We start from the raw sequence: 21875 nt of genomic DNA, 5'->3' as shown, positions 1-21875 counted from the left end.
AGGGTACACTGCATCATTAAAATAAATTATTAAATAAAATAAAATAAAACAAAACAAAACAAAACAAAACAAAATAAAATAAAATAAAATACAACAAGAAAAAAATGATATAAAGCAAGGAAAAATAAAATAAAATAGTTTATTTGAATTAAATTGAATAAAAAGAAATAAGACAACCTTTTGAAGTTTTAGTGACACAGACACATTTTATTCATAAAATGTTTTACATACATCATTCATTTTTCTCCATTTACATTTAATAAACAATTTTTACTGTAATTCATGAGGAAATGCGAATGTGCGTCTAACCACAGGGAGGCAGAGTTTTGCAAAACATTTTTCTAAAATGAATGGAAAGATGATACTTTTCTGTAGGAGAATCAAACCAATGACTTCAATCAATCAACTTTATTTGTTCGCATTCGGGGGGATTAAGTGTGCAAAGATATGGGGAGCATAAAAAACATACAATGAAGTCACAATAAAACACATGAGTACATAAAAACATGTACTGTAGCAGTGCAATTTGACCCATTAAAACACAAGGTAACGTAAAACAATGAGGTTACATAGTCTATAACCTCTGTTGTGTTTCTGTTACAGTGTTTGTGTGACACACTTGGAGGCCGTGAAGGGTCACATGATCCCTCCTTTAATAATGTATGCTCCTGTCACCTAAGCGTTTTGTGCCACAGGTCGAAACACGGCACAGCGTGGAGCCGTACGTACTTCTGTCCACCGCTAGGGCACTCCAGGCAGCCATAGACGGTTTCGCGCCGTTGGTTTCCCATCCCGCACAGCGCACACAGACCTTTGGGAATGTTGTGTTTGAGCAGGTTGACCCGGGTGTGTGAGTTTTCCCGCAGGTAGGTGGTGGACACGTCCGTCATGCTGGCCGATTTCTCGTAGAAGTCGGTCGCCGCGTCGTCCATGAAGGTGTCGGAGTGCGTTAGCTGCTCGAAGGTTCGGTCGTCTGTAAAAAACAACGACTTACAGATCTTTCGGGGAAAAACTTCAAATTGGAATTTTTTTACCTGCTCTAAAGGTGTTCCCGTAGACGATTCCCGACAGGAAGCGGCGCAGTCGACCCATAGAGAAACTTCCGAGGATACCACCGAGCTGCTCTCGGATCTGTTCCCGCTCAAATCCTCCCTGAGACTCCGGAGCCACGCAAATATCTGACACAAAAGACAGAGAAAACGCTCCAAAACCAGACCTAACCATGACTTTAGGACCAAAGTCTGACTTCCTTGGACCCTGCTGAGTCAGCGCTGCTACATGCTAAGCTAACGAAAGCACGTGTGGCTGTGTGTACTTTTTAATTGGCGTATGAAACATACGTTGAGGATCAGACCAATGGTTAATAAAATATTTGGATAAATGACAACGATCATCATTCATGAGCCTTTAAAACGTCTCCTCTGCATCTTTCAAGGCTTTTTCTGACAATCTGTGTTTCATATTCTTTTCAAACGCTGTCATTTTAAGGGTTTGTTTGAAAGTAGTGGATAAATGAATAAACTTGAAGCTGTTTTCCTTTATGAATCTTTGCATTCCGTTTTTGTAGGCAGTAAAATAGCGTTGTTGGAAGTTAAAAAAAACTAAAAAACAATTCATTAATGTTGTGCCGATACTGACACTAATATCATGAGGGGCCTCGATATGGGACAAAAAGGCTGGCATCGGTATTGGTATTATTAACACATCGATACCATTTACAGTATCAAACTCTTCTTCAAACGCAATGCCTTTGTTTTTCTCTCTCCCGACAGTAGCTGTGTTCCCATTACCCTTGGAAATGCGCAAAATCTAAATAGACACCTGAATTTTGCAAAAAAAAAAAAAAAAACACCTCAAATATCGCTAAAAAGTTTTTACTTAGACGTCTCGATATTGAAATGTGTCGCAAAAGCGCTATGGAAACGCTTTTTTAGCAAACATTCTATCCGTACGCAGTGCCCCTATTTGGCCAGTTTAGGGCACGTGACTAAGACTAAACGTTGCCCTAAACGTAACTCTATCCCTAATCCTAAGACACTACGTACGTGTACTTCGGTAACCGTACCAATAACACCGGGGTTTGTCCGTACGGCAACAGTACAAATAGACAATTTCTTGTTTGTACGATTTGTTTGTTCATAAACGTGACTTGCTGTTTTTGCTTTGATTGATTATAGTATTGGGGAATGCAGGATTTCCTGGTTACTACCAAGTCTTCCGTCCAGTCGTACGTAGAGTTCGCAGACGCTGAAGGCGATGGTGGTGTGAGCCGGGATGACGATGGCTTTGTCCCGACCCTTAGGGTTCCTGCCGTCGTCCAGCTGAAACTGAAGCAGAGCGAGAGTCAGATAGAAAAACACCAACAGTGAGCTCAGCGTCAGGGTTTTACCCTCACGGTGGTTCCACGGACGCCGGCGTGCACCGACAACGAGCACTGACGGCTGGTTCGGATGCTCTCCACCACCACACACAGGACGCTGCGGCCACTTTCCCTTGACTGTCGAACCAGGCAGTGGTCCAAGTCCACCTTCCTAAGAGACACCAACCACATGTTTGAAACACTTGTGTTCCTGGTCTTAGTTCCTCCACACACTGAACCTTTATTACTGAAACAAAGTGGGGACTTTTCATACCTGGAGTTCAGTTCTCGGAGCAGAGTAGGAACCTCCAGCTCGTGTTTGGTTACGATGCCAAAGGAGGCTTTGACGGCCAAAGAGTCCGAGCCGCTGATATTAAATCCCACATCGTTGATAGCGTTTCCACGACGACCGTTGAGGGCTAAATCTGACTTGTCCTCGTAGTTTAACAGCTGGTACGAAGAAACGCCTGCGGAACGTCACAATTTACAGAATGTTTTTGTGATATGAATAAGAGAAAAATTAATTGGTAGGACTATTCAGGAATACATTGAGCTTTCACCATTTTGTGTTATGTGTGTTTGATGCAAAAACTGAAAAGGAATGCAGTTGTAATGATGACCAGATGGATTGACACACCAACAGGTAAAGGTGTATTTCTAGAGGTGGTTTTTCCTTCTACTACATACTTGTTCTCAACACCCGAAGAGCAAAACTCTCCATTATAGAAGTAAAGTTCAAGTTCTACTTTGATATTTGATGACCTCACTACCTTTAAACAATTCTTCCTGGATTGTTTTTACCTGCTCTGATCTCCTTCTCCCCCAACAGGATGTCCTTCAGGGAGAATGGCGTGGAGGTGTACTTCCTCTTCTTCCAGAAGTGTTTCTTCCTCTTCCTGCTCACCAAGCTGAGGGGCTGGAAGCGGTCGGCCTCGCTCAGGCCAGGGACCGGGACCAGCCGCCCGGTGTCTCCCACCTGCCTCACAAAGTTCTTGGTGGCTGCGGCGAACATCTCGTCTGGTCGAGGACAAACAGAGAATGGAACATTAGAGAAGAATCAGCTCAGGAAGGACTTAAATAATTCAGGAGAGCTGAAAGAGGAGAGGAGGGCAGGTGTGAATCATCTGAGCCAGAGAAACTCTACTCCAACATCCTCCTCATATGGAGCACTTAAGATACATAAAATATATTGGACACATTCGATATATAAGAACCAAAAGGCACATAAGGTAGCAGATAGAAGAGATATAAGGTGAATTAAATAAGGTATATAGAATTGAGTGTTTACAAGGTCAGTTTAAAGAGGATTGAACTTTTATTCTGAATTAAAGAGGAATAAAAGCTTCCATGTAAACCATCCATGAAAAAGCTACTTAACCTCTCACTTTTCTATAGCAAGACATACTTCCTACGGGCACTGCACTAGTCAAAGTTAAAACTAAACCTAAATGTTAAATGTAAATAGAAAACCTAAATGTTAAATCTGAATGTCAAGGGTGACACTAAATATTTAGCCAAATGCAAATCCACCGGAAGCACCAAAATAAAAGCTCATTGATGCGAGCAAGCGTCAATGAAAAGCTTATCGTCTCAGCCCTAGTATTTAAGATATATGAAGTAGATTATACATATAGGTGGTAAATAAGACATGAGATAAAAGAAAATTAGGCAGTTTAAAAAAAAATAAATTAACAAAAATATTGACGAGTAAATATTAAATTTGACCTCAGAAAACAGGGGTCCTCAGAAAAAAATTAATAAAGAAGAAGAGAGTAAAAAAAAACATGCATTTCCTTTCTCCACCTAGTGGTTAAGGTTTTTCTTTTCCTTGAACTGCTCACAATACAAACTATGGACATGGAACGCTGTCACTCAAAGCGTGCTGTGACCTTTGCAGGAATAAAGAACGTTTTTACTCCCTCTGCAACAAAAAACAAAACAAAACAGGATGTGTGGATGCTCCCAGTGCTGCCACTCACAGGTCTGTCTTTCCCATTCCCAGGCCATCACTTCTCACACACACAAAGGTTTGTGTAGAAACTAGAGACTTTAATGAGACAGTGATAAGATGAGCGTTATTTTTAAGCAAAAACAAAAGATTCAGCAACATGATGCAGTTTAGGCTGGATTAAGATGGAATTTCATCCACAGGTTCTTATTTATTGTCATTATTCCCTGCAGGGAACACCATACAACTCATTTGTATCGGTGTGAAGCACAGAGGAGAACCTGCAACCCCCCACCCCCACCAGAGGCTGAAGATAGAAATATGTAAAGAAAATGTTATAAGACAGTTCATAGTCATTAAAAACAAGCTAGTCATAATTCTGAGATAAAAAGTCATTCATACAGAGTACAAAGTCATAATCATGTATCATAAATATAATAAGTCACAACTATGAGAGAAAAAAGAAACACAGGGGAAAAAGTAAAAATCATGAGGTGAAGTCAAATATGAAACAGTCACAAGACAAAAAAAAATCGTAAAAATGAGATAAAACAGTAATAACTACAAGACAAATGCATAATTTTGAACTAAAAAGTCATAAAATGAAATCAAAAGTCAATATTGCGAGATAAAAAGTCATAAATGCAAATCAAATGTCATAATTAGGATAAAAATGGGTCCTAAATGCGAGATAAAAAGTCATAATCATGAGATGTAGTATAATATGAAACAGTCACAAGACAAAAAGTCATGAAAATGAGATAAGAAGTCATAACTAAGAGACAACTACAAGACAAAGAAATCATAGTTGAGAGTTAAAAGGTCATAATATGAGAATAAAAGTCAATATTATGAGATAAAAACTCATAATTATAAGTCATAAATATGACTTATAATTATATTTATCTACAAGATAAAAAAGACAAAAAATAAAGAGATCAAGTCAAATACAAAACAAAATGTCATAAAAATTACAAAAAGTCATGAATTTGAGATAGTCATAACAAAAAGACAAAAAGTCATAAATAAAAGACAAAAAAGTCATAACGAGATTAAAAGTCAATTTTACAAGATAAACCAGAAGTCAGTATTACAAGATAGTCATAATTGAGATCAAAAGTTATAACTACGAGATAAAAAAAGTCATAATTCCAGATTCATTTTAAACACATTTTACATTTTTAAGTCAAACATATTAACTTGTAAATAAGTGGAATATGAAAAGTGTAAAACGACAGATAAAGTTTGTTGTAAACAAAGCAGAAAAAAACAGAGTAGAGTAAGAAATGATTCCCTTTATGTAATAAATGTCATAAAAACATGTGAATAAACAGGACAAGGCACACATTGATACAGTATTATACAATAGAATACAAACGTACGCTTAAAATAAAACTGTTTCTAGATAATAAATGAATAAATACTTTATCAAATGCCACAGAGGACAGTTATCAGTAGTAAATCAGTAGAAGTGTTATTTTTTACACACGCAAAACAAGGAAAACACTTTTTTTGTTGGTTTTATTCAGTCAATTTCAGATTTTTTTTTACACTGGTTAGCTTTTAGAGATGACAAATAAATATGAAATCATCCATCTGTCAATGTTTATATTTTTTACTGTCATTATTGCAATATATATAAATATTAGTAGAAAATAAATAATGTTTATGCCAGTGTAAAAAATAAAGCTTTAATCTCACAGTAATGTGATTTATTAAATCTCTGCTTTTATTAAAACAACTGTTGGTAAGCATAAACTAAGCCTGGCCTTTAGCCTGGTTAGACGCAGGCGAGCTGGTCAGAATAAATCTCCATGGCAACAACTGATGTGTTCTTTCATTGATGTTCCAGTTACATCCCAGGTGAATTAATCCAAGATATAAGGATTAGCATGGCTAAATCTCTCATCTGGGTTTTGTGAAATACCCCCAGAACTCTGAGCAAGAGCCGTTTGTAAAACAAAAAAAAAAGTGTAAATGTCACATTTTTGTTTAGTTATAAAATTACAATTACTAAAAGTAAATAAGTAAATAAGAAGAAAAAACCCCAAATATTAGAAAATAAAGTAAAAAAATATATAATTTGCCAAATTAGGAGGAAAAAGTAAAAAAAAAAATGTAATTAAATTTTAAAAAAGCAACATATATATAAATCTCCTAATTCTGAAAACAGACAGCGAATGTTTTAAAGGAAAAAAAAAGTGTAAACGTCACGTTTTGGTTTCGTTTTATAAATGTGGTAAACTCGTGATTTTTTTCATTCAACAGTTCAAAGCGAGCGGTATTATGTGATTAGTGCCATGAGATAAATTACTTGATCTATTCAAGATAAATTACAATTAATAAAAGATTTATGTCAGGGGAAAAATGTTTTCAAAATGAGAGGAAAAACCCCAACAAATATTAGAAGTCTGCCAAACAACAATAATGTTTTAAATTGGGAGGAAAAAGTTAAAAAAGAAATAAAAAAAGAAAAGAAAAATGTAAAAAATATATATATATATATATATAAATCTCCTAAACCTGATTATTGAAAAATTATTATTAAAATTTAAAATGTAAAATTAAAAAATGTTTAAGTTAAAAATACCACAGTAAAGCTATGACTTAAAAAAAAAAAACAACAACATACGGTTTATGTTTTAAAGGAAAAAAAAAGTGTAAAAATGATGAAAAACTGTAAATAATCTAAAATCGTAAAAAAGAATAAAAACAATTTGGAGTTTGAATGAATAAAAATATAAACGTGTTCAGAAAAGCTTTATCTGTCGTCTTCAGTGTTTGACTGTCGGAGGCACAGGAAGCAGAAAAACATAACAGTGAATGCGTCACACCCCTCCCCCGCTGCGGTCCACGGTCACCGGCCCTCGCTTGTCCAGGGTCTCCTCGGCCGTCATCATCAGGATGGCCAGACGGCTGTCGGACACCTGGCCTTTCTTTACGGCGCTCATCAGCTGCAGGAAACACACACACACATATCCATTGTTATACAAGAACTTTATAATGATTTGTGCCATAGTATACAGTCATCTTAAAGATGTAAATCCATGTTTTAATCAGAAATAAAATGAGTTAAAATTCAAGTAATTTAAAAAGTAGGAACAATTAGTTTAAACTGGCAAATAATGAGCATGACAAATCGTGAATGTGTTTAAATTGGCAAAAATAAGCATGAAATATGGTGAAAAGAGGTTAAAAGTGATAATAATGGGTCAACATATACAATATAAGGTGGGAAAAGTGGTGGAAAGGGTTTATAAGTGCCAAAAATGTTTTAAAAGTGGAATAAATGTGCAGAAGAGGCATTGAAATTTGATGGAACAGAGGCAGAAATGGGAGTAATGTCGCAAAAATGCATTAAAAGGGACAAAAATCTGGCAAGAAAAAGTGATAAAAAACAAGTTAAAATATGGCAAGTTTGGTGTAGTTGCAGAAAAAGGGTAAAAAGAAGCCAAAATTGTTCAAATAATATTCTTAGTTTCTTGGAGGCATCTGGTGACCCCACTCCCAATGTCTCGCGACCCCAAAAGGGGTCCTGACCTCAAGGTTGAGAACGTACGGGCTATGTGACCAAATATCAGCCACGCACCTTTACCCTTTGACCCCAATGAATCAGCGAAGCTATGTGCTAAGCTAACCAAAGCAAGCGGGACTGGTTAAAGTTAGTTTAGAGTAGAGCTCCAAACTGAATATCGGTGTTTTTATGGATTTTTGTGTTAAATTCTATTTTTTTTTTTATACATTGCAATACCTGTGAGTATGTACCAAATACTATAATGTGAGTGGCGTATTGTTGCGCTGTGGAACATTGTTTCAGTTGCACAACAACATCAAGTATTTGGGAGCACAATCTCACATTTTAGCCCTCGCTAAAAACCACAGATTTTTCAATAGACTTTGGTGTGGGTATTTGTATTTCTACACATATTCACTACTTACAACATCAAAAACAGTCACTCCCAGCTAATCTAATGCAGAGATTAATCTCTAAATCAGTTCTGTTGCGCCCATCTTTGAAGAATGAAAACTTTTCAGCATCCCCCGACCCCCCCCCCCCCCCAGTTTTTTCCATATACAAGTTATTTTTAATGCCCCACCCCCTGTCGTGAGGACCTTCCTCCTAGTTTTAAATCATTGCTTTGATTCATTTGAAAATGTGGTAAACACAGAGTTGTGCTTGGTAAAAATAACGCTGAGTCGTGGTCCTAATCTTCTGTCTGTCATCACGCTTACGTCTCATTAGTCTAATTACCTGCAGCCATGTAAAGTGGTTATTATCGGTGAGTCCTCTTGGCTGCAGGTGGGAGGTGTGAGGACTTAATGACACATCAAGTGTGTGAGTGTCTGTGTGTGTGTGTGTGTGTTTCTCACCTCAGAGTTTCAGGATAATGACTAATTATCAATCATCCACACATCTGAGTGTTCAAAAACATAATATATCAATGAAAAAAATAAATCATTTTACAGATAATAAGGGTTTAAATATTCAAAACATTGTTCAGATTTGTGAAAACAAACTTGGCGACAAAAATTGTATTGGGGGTCAAAATAAATTCTTGATATCAAAATGGGGTCACGATTCGGGAACCACTGAATACGGTGATTTGTTCCAGGGAAAACATCATGAGCTCACCTGCAGGAACTCGTTTAACTCCACCTGTCCGTTCTTGTTCAGATCGACCTCGTTCAGGATCTCGTGCAGCGCGTTCTCATTGATGTGCACGTTGATGCTCTGCAGAACAACCCTGGTGGATTAGTGGTAATACTGACACATATATCGTATATATATATATATATACTATCCACTCACCTGTAACACGCGCTGAACATCCACGATGGTGATGAAGCCTTTGTTCTCTTTGTCAAACTTGTGGAAGCGTTTCTCGTACCTGGAACGCGTGAAATCAAAGCAACGCATCAGTAGAACCTTAGAACGTTAGAGCAACGTGAAGCAATGGATGGTCACCTGTGCACCTCCTGCTGGTCCAGGTTGATCTCTGCGGTTCTGGTGAGCTGCTCCGAGCGACTCCTGTAACCCATCTCCTGATGCAAGAAGGTTCTCGCTGCTTCCAGCTCCGCCTGAGCAGGTCACAGTTTAGAAGTTTCAATTTTTTTTTTTCCTTACACAAATAACTAAGATTATCCTTTCATATAAAGTGCATAAAGAATCAAATGTATTGGTTTAGAAAGTTCCAGATTGAGTATGGGAGAACTGCAGAGACTTGACTGCTGAGGCACAGCAGTCATTCTGTCCACATTACTCAAAGACTATTATTATTCACTTTTTAAGAGGGCTACACAATATACCTGCTTCAAAATCCATTTGGCAAACTTATCCAACAAATGTTTGAACGTTGCCATGGCAACACCTGTGTCCTTAATGTGAGCAGGTTGGTTTAAAGTGGAATCTGCGTGAGTCCTCAATAGCAAGAAATAGAAAAGTTTTGCAAATAATCTTACATTGATTAAAATGTATCAGGTTTAGAAGATGAACATTTTTAAATGTTTTGAACTCAAAAAATTATTTTCTCAACATATTTTTGGCATCTCATGTCTTTCAACTAAATCTAATTGAGATTAATGTATTCATACTGCATTTATTTATTTATTCTATTGTAATTTAATTTATTATAATCTAATACCAATTCATATTTTTGCCTTTCATTTATTCTTCTGTGCAATTATATTTGTTTCATACGAATAAGATTTATTTTATTTCAGGCTTCTGTTTGTTTCTTTCAAATTTAAAATAATCTGGAGTGCTTGAATTTAAATTAAATAAATTATTAACCAAGTCATATTTTCTATAATATTTGAAAATAATAATTAAAACAATACAAATCATATTAATTAATTAGAATTAAATTTGATAAAATTACCTGAGAATGAAAAAAGTACAAAGCGCATAGAATAGTGGTTCTTAACATACTATAATAACCTGAAATCAAATCCTTAACCATTGATTAGAGTAGATTCTGGTATTGTTGAAAAGGATGCGTCGTAAAGACAAATAAAGCTACATTTTGAAGCAGCCCTTACTTGCAGTGAATTGAAAATATTTCAGAAAACTACACTGAGGCTTTACAGAACAGTGTGCTATTGTAGACTTTACATGTAAGGTGTTAATTACGTAATTTTTATAATAACAGAAAGTGAAAACATACAGCGCTCTTCTCCCGACTCCAGCCCAGTTCTTCAGACATGATCTGCACGATTCGAGGCAGAGCTTCATCGGCCGCCTGAACGTTCAGGAACCCAAGCCGTGTTCTCCGAGCGATGACGTCTATAGCCGTGCAGGCGTATTCTTTGATGGCGTACAGAACCTGAAAAACAGGAAGTCCTGTATAAAATTAAACACGTAATCCCAATTTAATCTTGAACCCTTTTACTGTCAGATGAATTTAATCCCAAACCTACTTAATGTCACTTAAAATAAATGTATTTATTTCTAAATTTAAATTTTAAACCAACTAATTTACTTCAAACCAAATCAAACTCCAAATATTTGAAACCTAAACCAATTTAAGTCTAACTTTATGAAGACCAAAAATGTATTTAATCCTGAACCCAATTATGTCAGAATAATTCAATCCTGAATCGATTTAATGTCAAACTTACTTAATTTCAGAATAATTAAATGCCAAACCCATTTATTGTCAGAATATTTAATTTTAAACTTATTTAATACCACCTAAAATAAATTAAATGTATTTTTTTTTAACTTTATTTATTTATCTTAAAACAATTCAAACCAAATTGAACTAAAACAAAGGGAAACCTTAATCCTAACTTCATGAAATCACTAAAAAATTCAACGTGAACCCATTTGATCCCAACAAGATGAAAACACAATCAACAGAATTGAATACAAAAAAATCAAATCCCAACATAACAAAGCCAAAACTATGTCTTAAAATAATCCTGAACTAATCCAATGTCACCTAAATTAAAACTTAATCCCAAAACATCAAATCTAAACCTAGTTCCGTTTATTCAGTTTCAGTTAAATGTCAAGAACTGCAGACAGCTTGATTTAACTACAACTTGACATTTTAATCCAAGTTTAACCAATTTAAGACCCAGAGATTATACAAACTCGCACCTCGCCCTCGATATAGGGAAACTCCGACACCAGGCGTTTTCCGACAATGGGCCACCGCTGACCAGTGACCTGCGCCATTTTGGCCACATCGAACGCTTTCCCTCCGTAGGTGGACGCCAAATGTTCCGCAACCTGAGACAGGAGAGGGTGAGTTAGGGAGCGACATCAACTTTTCAGAAATATTTCATTTACTCATTAAACTAACTGAACATTTCTCTCAGAGTGAGAACACACACACAGTGTGACCTCTGACCTCTTTCTCCAAGCCGTAGTCCTGCACCAAACGGATGTAGAGCGTGGGAGTCCATCCTTTGGCTCCTTCCAGCATTAAACCCACCGTCCTGCAGCGATCAGCCAAAAGTTTGTGAGCGCCCACGGCAGCGTCCAACGTCTCCTCCGCCATCGCTCTGTACGTAGTCCACTTCCCTCCTGTTACACAGTAATCAATATGATCAACCAAATACAGTGATATAGTCCAATTCCATTAATTATCAATAATTACAAAACAGCACATGGTCCATTTTTAATCATTTATTCAGACTACTGTTTTTCAGGAAATTTACTTTGTTCTCCTGACATGTTAAACTGTCAACTGCCTGTCTTCTTCAGTGGTGTCTGCTGATTTTGCTTTGATGTTTCCTTGACTTTCATGTAATAATTCCAGCAAGTTAATTTTTATTGATATGTTATGCTTTCATTTTTTCAGACAACTGTTTTTCAATAAAGTTACTTTGATCTCCTGACATGTTTCGACTGACAACTGCCAGGTCTATTTTAACACATTTTCATTGAACCAAAGGTTAAGGTATTGTTACGTGTATGGTTTAAAGTGGACTTTACTTGGAATTAAACTAAAACGTTCATCCAAAGTTCTACTGCTGTCCTGTGAATGTAGTAAATGTGTCTCGTAACTACACAACAGTGGCTATTTTTTTTAAAATAAAAATATAATAAAGATATATTAAAGAAAACAAAACCCCCCCAGCCCCACACACAAACAAGAAGTGTAAATAAACTTATCAGGTGCCCACCGGCAATGGTGACCAATCCGCTGTCGCTGAGGCTGACGATGTGGTTCCTGCAGATGGACTGAGTGTCTTTGGAGTCGGGGTCGGTCACGAGAGGACGGATACCGCTCCACGCTGCTAGTACGTCTCCTCTGCGCACTGCGAGGACAGAGAGTCAGAAAACATCAGAAAACACTGTTGTGTTTAAACATTTAAACAACAATTAGCTCCATTTACACCTTAAAGAGGAAAAGCTGTGATGTCATCTTCAAAGCCAACCTCTCCACATCAAAAGACACAAATCCAAAATAGAGAAAAATTTGCAAAATTTTTGCAGGACAATTAAAATCATTAAGAAAAAATAAAAATGACAGATAAGTTTAGAACACAGTGAAAATCTACAGATTTCTATTTAATGTTTTGATCCTGTCATCATTAAAATTGGAAAAAAACTACAGGAAGAGTCGCGGAACAACGTAAAACATAATTAAGAAAAAATTACATAAAAATAAGTAAAATAGGAATAAATAATAAATATAATAATTGAAACTAATAATTGAAACAATATCCAAAACATGAAACAACATTACCCCTTTTCAAATCAAAACTCAAAACTGTTTTCTATCAATCTGCACATTCACTATAATTCACATTCCATCATTTCCATCCTTTTTCTTTTCTTTTTTTGTATTATTCTGTTTAATAATGCATTGCACTGTTTTTATTGTAAAGTGTCCTTGGGTGGACTGAAAGCTTTTAAATAGAAATAATTTTTACTATTATTATTAGCATAACAGGAGATGGTTTTGGGGAAAATTAAAAATGATAAAGCTGAGTGCTATTTATTTTTCTACTGTTGTGATTTATTTATGTCATACCTTCTACGTCCTGGCTGAGGTAGTGACGGACCTCACTGAGGATGAAGTTGATGTCGTCCTCTCTTGGGATTGGATGAGCCGTCACGTTTGTGGGCGTGTCCGTTGTCCCGGCGATGGTCATTTTCTCCCACGGCAGGAAGAAGATAACGCGTCCGTCACTGGTCGAAGGATCGAGCAAACCCATGTTGTCAGGACTGAGGAGAAGTGGGAGGGGCTTAAAATTAATACATGGGGACATTTCTGTATGTTTTTCTAACTAACTTGTCCAATTTTAACAATGAAGATATTAAAACATTCTGTGATTAAACTCTTTTTTTAAATAAACTCTGACTAAAGGCTTAGAATCTATGAGAAACAGGAAACAGGAAGTAGTACCTGTAGTATCCGGGGATGACAATGTGCACGCCCGCGCTGGGCTGACAGATGTTTTCCACCTGCTGGCTGTCCATCTTCCTCACAGAGTCGGTGAATGGGCCCGTAGCGTTAATCACACACTTCGCCTTCACGTCAAACTCCTGCCCTGTGAGGACGGAACAGTCACGGGTTAGCATTGCTAATGCTAGCTCACACACACATGGTCAGGATTCGAGGCTGGGATCACAGCCTGGTTTAAAAATAAATAAAAAAGAATCTCATATCTACGAATAAATGCATAAAATGTCCCATTGTGATATAATCTCAGAATCAGTTTCAACAATAAGATTTATTCAGAAAATTTACGTCAACAAGATTAAATACAACAATGCAAGTATTGTCCTGATATGGACAAAGCATATTGTATTTATTAAATGTTGTTTACTTGTTTATTTATGTCCATAATTAATTTATAGACGATTGCCTTACAAGAAACAACAGGAATCTATGAAAGCTCACCTGCACTGTGCAGTGTTCAGGAATTTATTTCACTGTCACACTGGTTTAATTATTATATAAAATAATGTATGGATAATTCAAATAGTGTGATTAAAATAAATTAATAAAATATATTAAATACATGCATACACAAATAGTACATGACGAACAAATTGTGAAAATATTTAAAAAATACAACAACAAAAAACACATCCAATTTGTTCAGGAGACTAAATATCATTTAATTTGATCATATGTGTCACCTGTGATGAGGTCCTTGCAGCGAACGCCGCACACCTTCCCGTCATGCTTCAGCAGCCGGACCACCTCAGTGTAGTTACACACAGCTGCTCCGTAGCGAGCGGCAGTTAGCGCGATGCTAAGGTTCATCCGGGCGTCGTTGTGTTGTCCTGGAGGAAAAAGTCTCAGATTTATTTGCTGTTTCTACTTCTACTTCTGTTTATTTGGCTGCTTCGTTACTGCGTGTGTGTGTGTGTGTGTGTGTGTGTGTGTGTGTGTGTGTGTGTGTGTGTGTGTGTGTGTGTGTGTGTGTGTGTGTGTGTGTGTGTGCGCGCGCGCGCGCGCGCGAGACTGACCATCGTAGTAGACGATGGCTCCGACGAGTCGGTCCTTTTTCAACATGGGGAAAAGCTCCAAAGCTTTGGACTTGGAGAGAACGTAGCTGCTCTTCAGACAATGGATCCCAGCAACCAGGTCGTACATCTTAATCCCTGCCCAGTAATACGGCAGCTGCCACCACCTCACATACACACACACACGCGCACACACAACATAATGACCAATCTAGTAATTGCATTCTACACTACCTTCAGTTTTTCGACAAAAGTCACATTTTGCGGCTTGTTTCTGTATGTGTATAAATAAAATAACAATATATAGAAATAAATTGTAAAAAAAAAAAAAATTGATTTTACGAGATGCCAAATAAAATAAAATTGTGACAATTTCTAGCTCATAGATCTTAGACTTAGCTTTTTTCTTACCTTTAAAACAATAATTCATGGAAAACTACTTTTTTGTACACAATTGTCAACAATAGGTTTATGCGAAAAAAAAAGTTAAATATCATATCCAAATATAAATGTTATCTGTATCTAAATGTTAAATCTAAACCTAAATGTTGTACAGTAAATAAATCTAAATGTTAAACCTAAACCTACATGTTGTACAGTATATAAATCTAAATGTTAAATCTAAACGTAAATGTTGTACAGTATAAAAATCTAAATGTTAAATCTAAACCTAAATGTTGTATATAATACTAAATGTTAAATCTAAACCTAAACGTTGTACAGTATATAAATCTAAATGTTAAATCTAGACCTAAATGCTGTACAGTATATAAATCTAAATGTTAAATCTAAATGTTAAATCTAAATCTAAATGTTAAATCTAAACCTAAATGTTGTATATAAAACTAAATGTTAAATCTTAACCTAAATGTTGTACAGTATATAAATCTAAATGTTAAATCTTTTACTGCAAGATCTAAATGTGTTGCCAAGTCTAAAGATAAATATTTCCTAGACCCTAAAGCTAAACTCCATCTCATTCATCCAGACCACAACAACAATAATAATAAAGATATCAATAGTAATTTAGAAAAAAAGAGCTTCTCTTTCCTCCAGTGATGTGGACAGACTGCTGTGCCTCAGCACCTGAATGTAAAAGAGCTATAGTTTGTCTAAATGTTCAAGCTAAATCTAAATGTTGTATTTAAATCTAAATGTTATATCTAAACCTAAAGGTAACATCTAAATCTAAATTTTACTGCAAAATCTAAATGTGTGCCAAGCGTAAAGCTAAATATTAAGAAAATATTCACATAATCAAAGAAGCCACGCCTATTCCAGTGGCCTCGAATTGTGAGGCACCGTCCACATCTTTAAAGACAGAGAACTGAGTTTTTGTGTTGAAAATGTTGTTATACTGTTTTGTAAAGACAAAGAATAAACTCCAGACGAAAGAGCGTCCACCTGAGAACGGTGCATTCATCTTTAGCCTCGTTTCTGACGACTTATCTTTGTTTTGCTTTTTTTTTTTTTTTTTTAATTCTCACTTGTAAACAGGAAGCATGATGGGTAATGGCGCCGACAGGTGAGGAGCGATTTCCAGCAGGTTGGCTCGTTCGTGCAGAGCTTCCTTTACCATCAGGTACTGGAACAGAGAGGAAACCATCTTAGATCAAAATCATTTTAGTTTGGGGGCCAAATACCGACCAGTTTTATCTAGAGTGGGTCACAGAATTCAACAACATTGTGCCCCAGTTTGCACTTCCACAAATAAAAAATATATGAAGTATATGAGGCACCGCAATATCCAAGTAATAAGAGACGTAAAACTTAAATTCACTTAAATTACCTGAAATTACTTTGATTTTGTGACCAATTTAAGGAAATTATGTGGAATAATTTCAGGAAATTTTGAGGTTTTTGGAAAAATTGAGAGTTATTTAAATAATTTGAGGTTAGAAATGACTGGAGTCATGTGATGTAAAGATTGGAAAACTGAGCCCTGCAAATATTTACTTGAATATTTGTATTTGGAGTAACTGTAATTTACACAATGAGGAATGTTTTTTCTGTCATTTATGCCAAATTGGATCTTCAAAGGGGCAAAATTTGGCCCCCGGACCTTCAGTTTGACACATGTGATCTTAGTGACTACCACAGACTCCTCCTCCAATGTTACGCACAAAACTTTAGTGACACCTTCAGAGGAGGGGTTTAAAAAGTGAAATTTGCTCATCGACGTTAGAAAATAATTGATTATTGGCGTTAAAAAGTCCATTATTGTGTTGGTAGTGCCGACCTGCTCGTAGTCCAACTTCATGATGGCTTTCTGCAGGTATCGGACTCCTCCGTGGATCAGCTTTGTGCTGCGACTGCTCGTTCCAGAGGAGAAGTCGTCCCTCTCCACCAGAGCCGTCTTCAGGTCTGACAAAAGAGTGATGATAGTAACAGTTTTTATTTCAAGTTTAACATTGTAAAACACCATAATAATGCTTTATATAAGCCTTAAAACTGTAAAATTAACGTGAATATTACTACTGGGCAAAAACACAAATTTAAAATGTAATCTGTCAAGCGTCTAAATTTAATTTATTATTATTTGCATTTATTACTGTAATGTTTTAAACCTAAAATCAAATAAACAAAATGTTATTGCATTTAACTTTTTAGAAAAACCTATAATAAAAGGCAGAGAAAATGTGACCAAAAACTGAGAATTTTCAATGACAGCAAATATTTTCTTCATTTCTAGTGTCACTATGCAGAATTCTGCATGCAACACTTCAGACAGTGAATATTGACAACAATAATAAAAATAATAATAATATAGAAAAAAAGAGCTTCTCTTTCTTACATCGATGTGCACATAATGCTGTGCCTCAGCACCTGAATGTAAAAGAACTATAGTTTGTGTGCAATTCATTCTGCAGTTTTCTCATACTGACACTAAAATGTACTAAACCTATAAGTTAGATTCTTTGTGCACTTAATTCTAATCAACTATCTTGGTCACTATTATTATTTCTTATTAACAGATTGGCCTTTAACAAAAACCAAAATCTTTGCATGGCTCCGCTTTCTATATTTCAGTGTTTTTCTTTGTGAAAACAAATGCAATTTTTTTTTTTTTTTTACCTTCATAGATGTATATGTTTGAGTAAACACCTTCTCTGTGCAATAACTTGATGATTTAGTTTGTCATTTACAAATAATTTACAATATTATACTGGCAATGGTATGTCTTAACTTCACACTCGGAGAACATTACTGATTGGCTCATATTACATCAAAAATAGCCTCTAATTAACAAAAGTAGAAAGGAATTTTGCTCCCGTTTATTTTCATTTGACACAGATTGTCGTATATTTTAGACATAGTTGTTAGGTTTGTTTTACGTCTGGTAAAAAAAAAAAAAAGTCCAGTAGGTGTGGTTTTTTTCATACTTACTGCGTGTGACGGCATCTAACGCACAGCCCGCTCCGGTGGCTCCGCCTCCGATCACCAGCACGTCAAACTCCTCGGTGCTTCGTAACGCGTTGAGCTGCGCATGACGTGACGGGAGCTCCTTGGCCAATGGGAGGCTCAGATCTGCCTCTGCCGACACGAGGGCCAATCGGGCCTGAAGGTGACAAAATCAGAAAAAACAGGCTAATCGAAAATCAAATAACACGAGACGAAAACTCAAATAAAAAAATAAAAAAAGACAAACAGATGAATCAGAATAAAAAGTCATGCTTATAATAACATGCAGAGGAGGAAAAATCAGTATGGTTTTTAGGACTTTAAATATTTTATATTAGGAATAAAGACTGAAAAAAATAATCTTTGACTTTTTAACATTTAACGTTCACTATAATCTGAAAGCATAAAAAAAAAAACATATTTTAGTCATTTTTAAATTTTTGAAAATCAAACACTTTATTATTAAAATTAATCAGTGAAAATTTGTTCATTTCCTAAAGATTTTACAAATGGACAAAAAATGTTTGTGGCGTAAGAGCATCAATTACCATAAACATTCTCAAGATTAGGTCCCCAAAAAACTGAATTACTATATGGAATTTTATGGAAAAACAAACAACATATATACATTTTACAGTGCGATTTCGTGCCTTTGTGTTCCTACAATGCCATTTTATGCTTTAATTTGAAGGAACACTTATTGTACTGACTTTTCATTTGTAAGTTTCATTTAAGTGTCACTATCTTTTCGTAAGATAACAATTTTCTTAATATTGCATTAAAAAGAAAAAAAAAAAAAAAAAAAACACACATTTTAGTCATTTTAACATTTTTGAAAACAAAACAGTTTTTTTTCCACAAAATAATTTGTTACATAAATTTTAGATTGCATTTTGGTTCATTTTATGCTTTAATTTGAAAGAACACTTATTGTTCTCTTTATTTCTTGACTGAATTTTAATTTGTAAGTTTCAAGTTTAAGCGTCACCATCTTTTCATAAGATTACCATTTGGTTTTTTTCTTGATTTTGGAGGCCAAACAGTAAAAAAAAAAGAAAAAAAAAAAGGAAAACAAAATAAAACAGGGATAAAAGAGGATCGAAATGAGGACATTTGTATAATGAAAATTTTTTCTAAATAAAAATCACTATAATCTGACAGCATTATATATATTTTTTTCTTAATATTGCATATAAAAAAACACATTTTTGAAAATCAGTTTTTTTTTTCCACAAAATGTATTTTTTCATGAATTTTAGATTGCATTTTGGTTAATTTTATGCTTTAATTTGAAAGAAAACTTACTGTTCTCGTTATTTCTTGACTGACTTAATTTGTAAGTTTCAAGTTTAAGCGTCACTATCTTTTCATGAGATAACCATTTGGTTTTTTTCTTGATTTTGGAGGCTAAACAGTACAAAAAAAAAAAACAGAGCTAAAGGAGACAGAAATGATACAGGACGGTGAGAAGTTTGCAGATTTCAGTGATGAATAATCACAGGTGTAGACGACAGGAATTCACACTCATTGAATGAAGCCACAGCCCAGCAGACTGTGTAATGACGGCGGACGACTGTGATTCAGCCTGTGCAGGAGACGACGCTCCAATCACTGCATGCACATAATAGCGGACTGGGTGTAATCAGGGATAATGAACAGATAGGTGACACTGGTGATTCCATGCAGCAGGAGCGTAGGTTTTGCTTGAGCGGGACCGACAACGTGCTCACCAATTCGTGCTGCGGCGCAGAGGACGGACGTCATCGCACAAGGACATAAAACAGAGCCGCTGTTAGAACCTGAGTCACGCCAAGGTGGGTTAAATTTAACCCAGAGGTCAAAGGTCAGCGCGAACAGCTGCAGGAGAACTCCAACCGTGACTCAAGAGTTCTCTCATGTCGTACCTGAGTCCTGCGATACTCCAACAGCTGGGAGAGTCCAAACGCGGCCGCCACCGCTCCACCTCCGACCAACGCCGTCCGTTTTAACACCTTCCTGAACGCCATCAGTTCTGCAGAGAAACCCCAGACATGATCACTTCTTCCATTAATGAACCCATAATGATATCAGATCACTAATCTGCTTATTATGGCTAATTTATGACAAGTTACACTTCAACCCTACATTCTTGCATAAATCCAAGCACCATGCTTGATCACACCTTAAAGAACCAGATGAAAACCTCAGACACATACATTGTATCATTTATTTACATTATCTTTTGTAAAATTTCAAGCTTAAAAAAAAAAAAAAAAAAAAAAAAATCACATACTGATTTTTAAGAAGGCCGTGAATATCATGTCATTAAACAACGAGGAATTTTAAAGAAAAACACACAATAAACACCTTTTTGAGGAAGAGAAAACTTTGTTTAATCTGACCACGTGCATTAAAAATGAAAGAAAATGCTACTTTCACTGTCAAATAGGAAATCAAAATGTTGTTCTATATTACAGGTTAATTTAAATGACATGCTAAGTCATTGAAAGATCAAAATGACACATATACTTTTACCCAATTTCACCCAAAAAGCAGCAAATTCTCACATCTGCAAACTGCGTGGATTTTAGGAGAAAAGACATTTAATCTACTTTATTCTGAACTTTACCTTAATTTTTTTTAGTTGTGAGGCAGTATGATGTACTTTTGTCTTAAATCTGACCAACTGTCAATACTCGATTAATCAAAAAAAGAATTGCTCGATTAATCGTTTGGGACAGCACTAGTATCCTTACGTCACTACTTATGACGTTGCACACAAAAATAATAACATTTCACTTTTTAAGATTTAAACAGCTTTATGTGGTTAAATAAAGAGCTGTGCGGTTAAATCTGACTGCGTTTAATATTATTTTACGCCTCGAAGTTTTAAAAAGACGTTTTAATAAGTTACTTTTTAAAAAAAATTAAAAAAAAAATAAATAAAAAAGGCATCCGCAGGACAAACGGTGATGTGTTTAAGGTCTGTGGGAAATTCTGTTGACATCTGTGTTACGACGGTAATACTGACGTCCTGTTGTGGATTAAAGCGCCCCATTTAGACATGGATTTTTTTTTTTTTAAATACATATATTACACAGTCCTGATACGGGTTAGAATGTTAGTTCATGAGTTTAAATGCAGAAATGTTTTATTTATTTTTTATTTTTTTCATAACGAGAGAAGGCGCGGTTCTCTTTCCTTAACGCCAAAGTCACTGATGTAATTCTGCTGTTTTTCGTTTAAAAAATGACAAAATCTGCGGTACATCGGTTTTAAATGATAGAATAAACAGTAGATGTTAACACTTACAGGGTTTCTCGGCGGGAGGAGGAATAAAAACGCGAAAGGAAAAATGCAGAGACACGGAGGACATCAAACCAGGAAGAACCGCACAACAGAGTGACACGTCACAGAGCCAATCAGAGAGCAGAACAAGCACACCAATCAGATTAGAACAGGGGCGGGGCTAAGATAAGATCATTTCAGATAAGATAATACAAGATAAGCATAGATAAGAACATTTAGGATATATTAGATAAGATAATTTAAATAAATTAAGATAAAATAAATGCACATATTTTAAGATATTTTTCTTTTTTTAAGAAAGAAATTACTTGATGATAAAACAGGATAGTTTACTGTAGATTAGTATAAGATAATTAAAGATTTAAGGGTTATTTACAATTAGATGGTTAAAGATAAAAAAAATTTAAAGATAATTTATAATTTAATTAAGATAATAATTTAGGATA

General features: G+C 35.6%; 2 protein-coding genes across 5 annotated transcripts; both read right to left on the bottom strand.

The window, feature by feature from the left end:
- Positions 1 to 304: 304 nt before the first annotated feature.
- Positions 305 to 7247, bottom strand: pjvk (pejvakin). 3 transcript variants are annotated; one of them, XM_028467147.1, is made up of 8 exons: positions 7142 to 7245; positions 4339 to 4406; positions 3161 to 3376; positions 2634 to 2826; positions 2390 to 2531; positions 2210 to 2327; positions 1035 to 1178; positions 305 to 973 (listed from the first exon to the last, which is right to left on the bottom strand). In XM_028467147.1, the coding sequence occupies exons 2-8, from the start codon at positions 4364 to 4366 to the stop codon at positions 672 to 674; spliced, it is 1143 nt and encodes a 380-aa protein (XP_028322948.1). In that variant the 5' UTR covers positions 4367 to 4406; positions 7142 to 7245; the 3' UTR covers positions 305 to 671. The 3 variants fall into 3 exon arrangements, with proteins under 3 accessions (XP_028322948.1, XP_028322965.1, XP_028322956.1); XM_028467164.1 differs by lacking the exon at positions 4339 to 4406 and having other exon boundaries at positions 7142 to 7247; XM_028467155.1 differs by lacking the exon at positions 7142 to 7245 and having other exon boundaries at positions 2396 to 2531; positions 4339 to 5213.
- On the bottom strand, positions 7051 to 21527 carry gpd2 (glycerol-3-phosphate dehydrogenase 2 (mitochondrial)). 2 transcript variants are annotated; one of them, XM_028467081.1, is made up of 18 exons: positions 21433 to 21527; positions 20046 to 20152; positions 19872 to 19880; positions 18127 to 18298; positions 16979 to 17103; positions 16227 to 16324; positions 14743 to 14906; positions 14410 to 14556; positions 13670 to 13814; positions 13295 to 13488; positions 12441 to 12575; positions 11663 to 11838; positions 11410 to 11541; positions 10472 to 10630; positions 9274 to 9386; positions 9118 to 9196; positions 8941 to 9039; positions 7051 to 7261 (listed from the first exon to the last, which is right to left on the bottom strand). In XM_028467081.1, exons 2-18 carry the CDS (start codon positions 20145 to 20147, stop codon positions 7136 to 7138), a joined length of 2175 nt encoding a protein of 724 aa, XP_028322882.1. In that variant the 5' UTR covers positions 20148 to 20152; positions 21433 to 21527; the 3' UTR covers positions 7051 to 7135. The 2 variants fall into 2 exon arrangements, with proteins under 2 accessions (XP_028322882.1, XP_028322888.1); XM_028467087.1 differs by lacking the exon at positions 19872 to 19880.
- Positions 21528 to 21875: the final 348 nt, after the last annotated feature.

This window comes from Gouania willdenowi, chromosome 2, assembly GCF_900634775.1.
Source record: "Gouania willdenowi chromosome 2, fGouWil2.1, whole genome shotgun sequence".
NCBI lineage: Eukaryota > Metazoa > Chordata > Actinopteri > Blenniiformes > Gobiesocidae > Gouania > Gouania willdenowi.
Note: the sequence above shows the minus strand (reverse complement) of the source record. Positions and strands in the feature narration are given on the sequence as shown.

Excerpts from the sequence above, each read along its gene's own strand:
- gpd2 (XM_028467081.1), bottom strand. The coding sequence starts at position 20,147 with ATGGCGTTCAGGAAGGTGTTAAAACGGACGGCGTTGGTCGGAGGTGGA. Across the intron at positions 17,104-18,126 it reads GTTAGATGCCGTCACACGCA|ACCTGAAGACGGCTCTGGTG; the intron begins GTAAGTATGAAA and ends CTCTTTTGTCAG. Across the intron at positions 13,489-13,669 it reads GTCATCCCCGGATACTACAG|TCCTGACAACATGGGTTTGC; the intron begins GTACTACTTCCT and ends ACTTCTCCTCAG.
- pjvk (XM_028467147.1), bottom strand. The coding sequence starts at position 4,366 with ATGGCCTGGGAATGGGAAAGACAGACCT. Across the intron at positions 2,827-3,160 it reads GGAGAAGGAGATCAGAGCAG|GCGTTTCTTCGTACCAGCTG; the intron begins GTAAAAACAATC and ends GACGTTCCGCAG. Across the intron at positions 1,179-2,209 it reads ACGACTGGACGGAAGACTTG|ATATTTGCGTGGCTCCGGAG; the intron begins GTAGTAACCAGG and ends CTTTTGTGTCAG.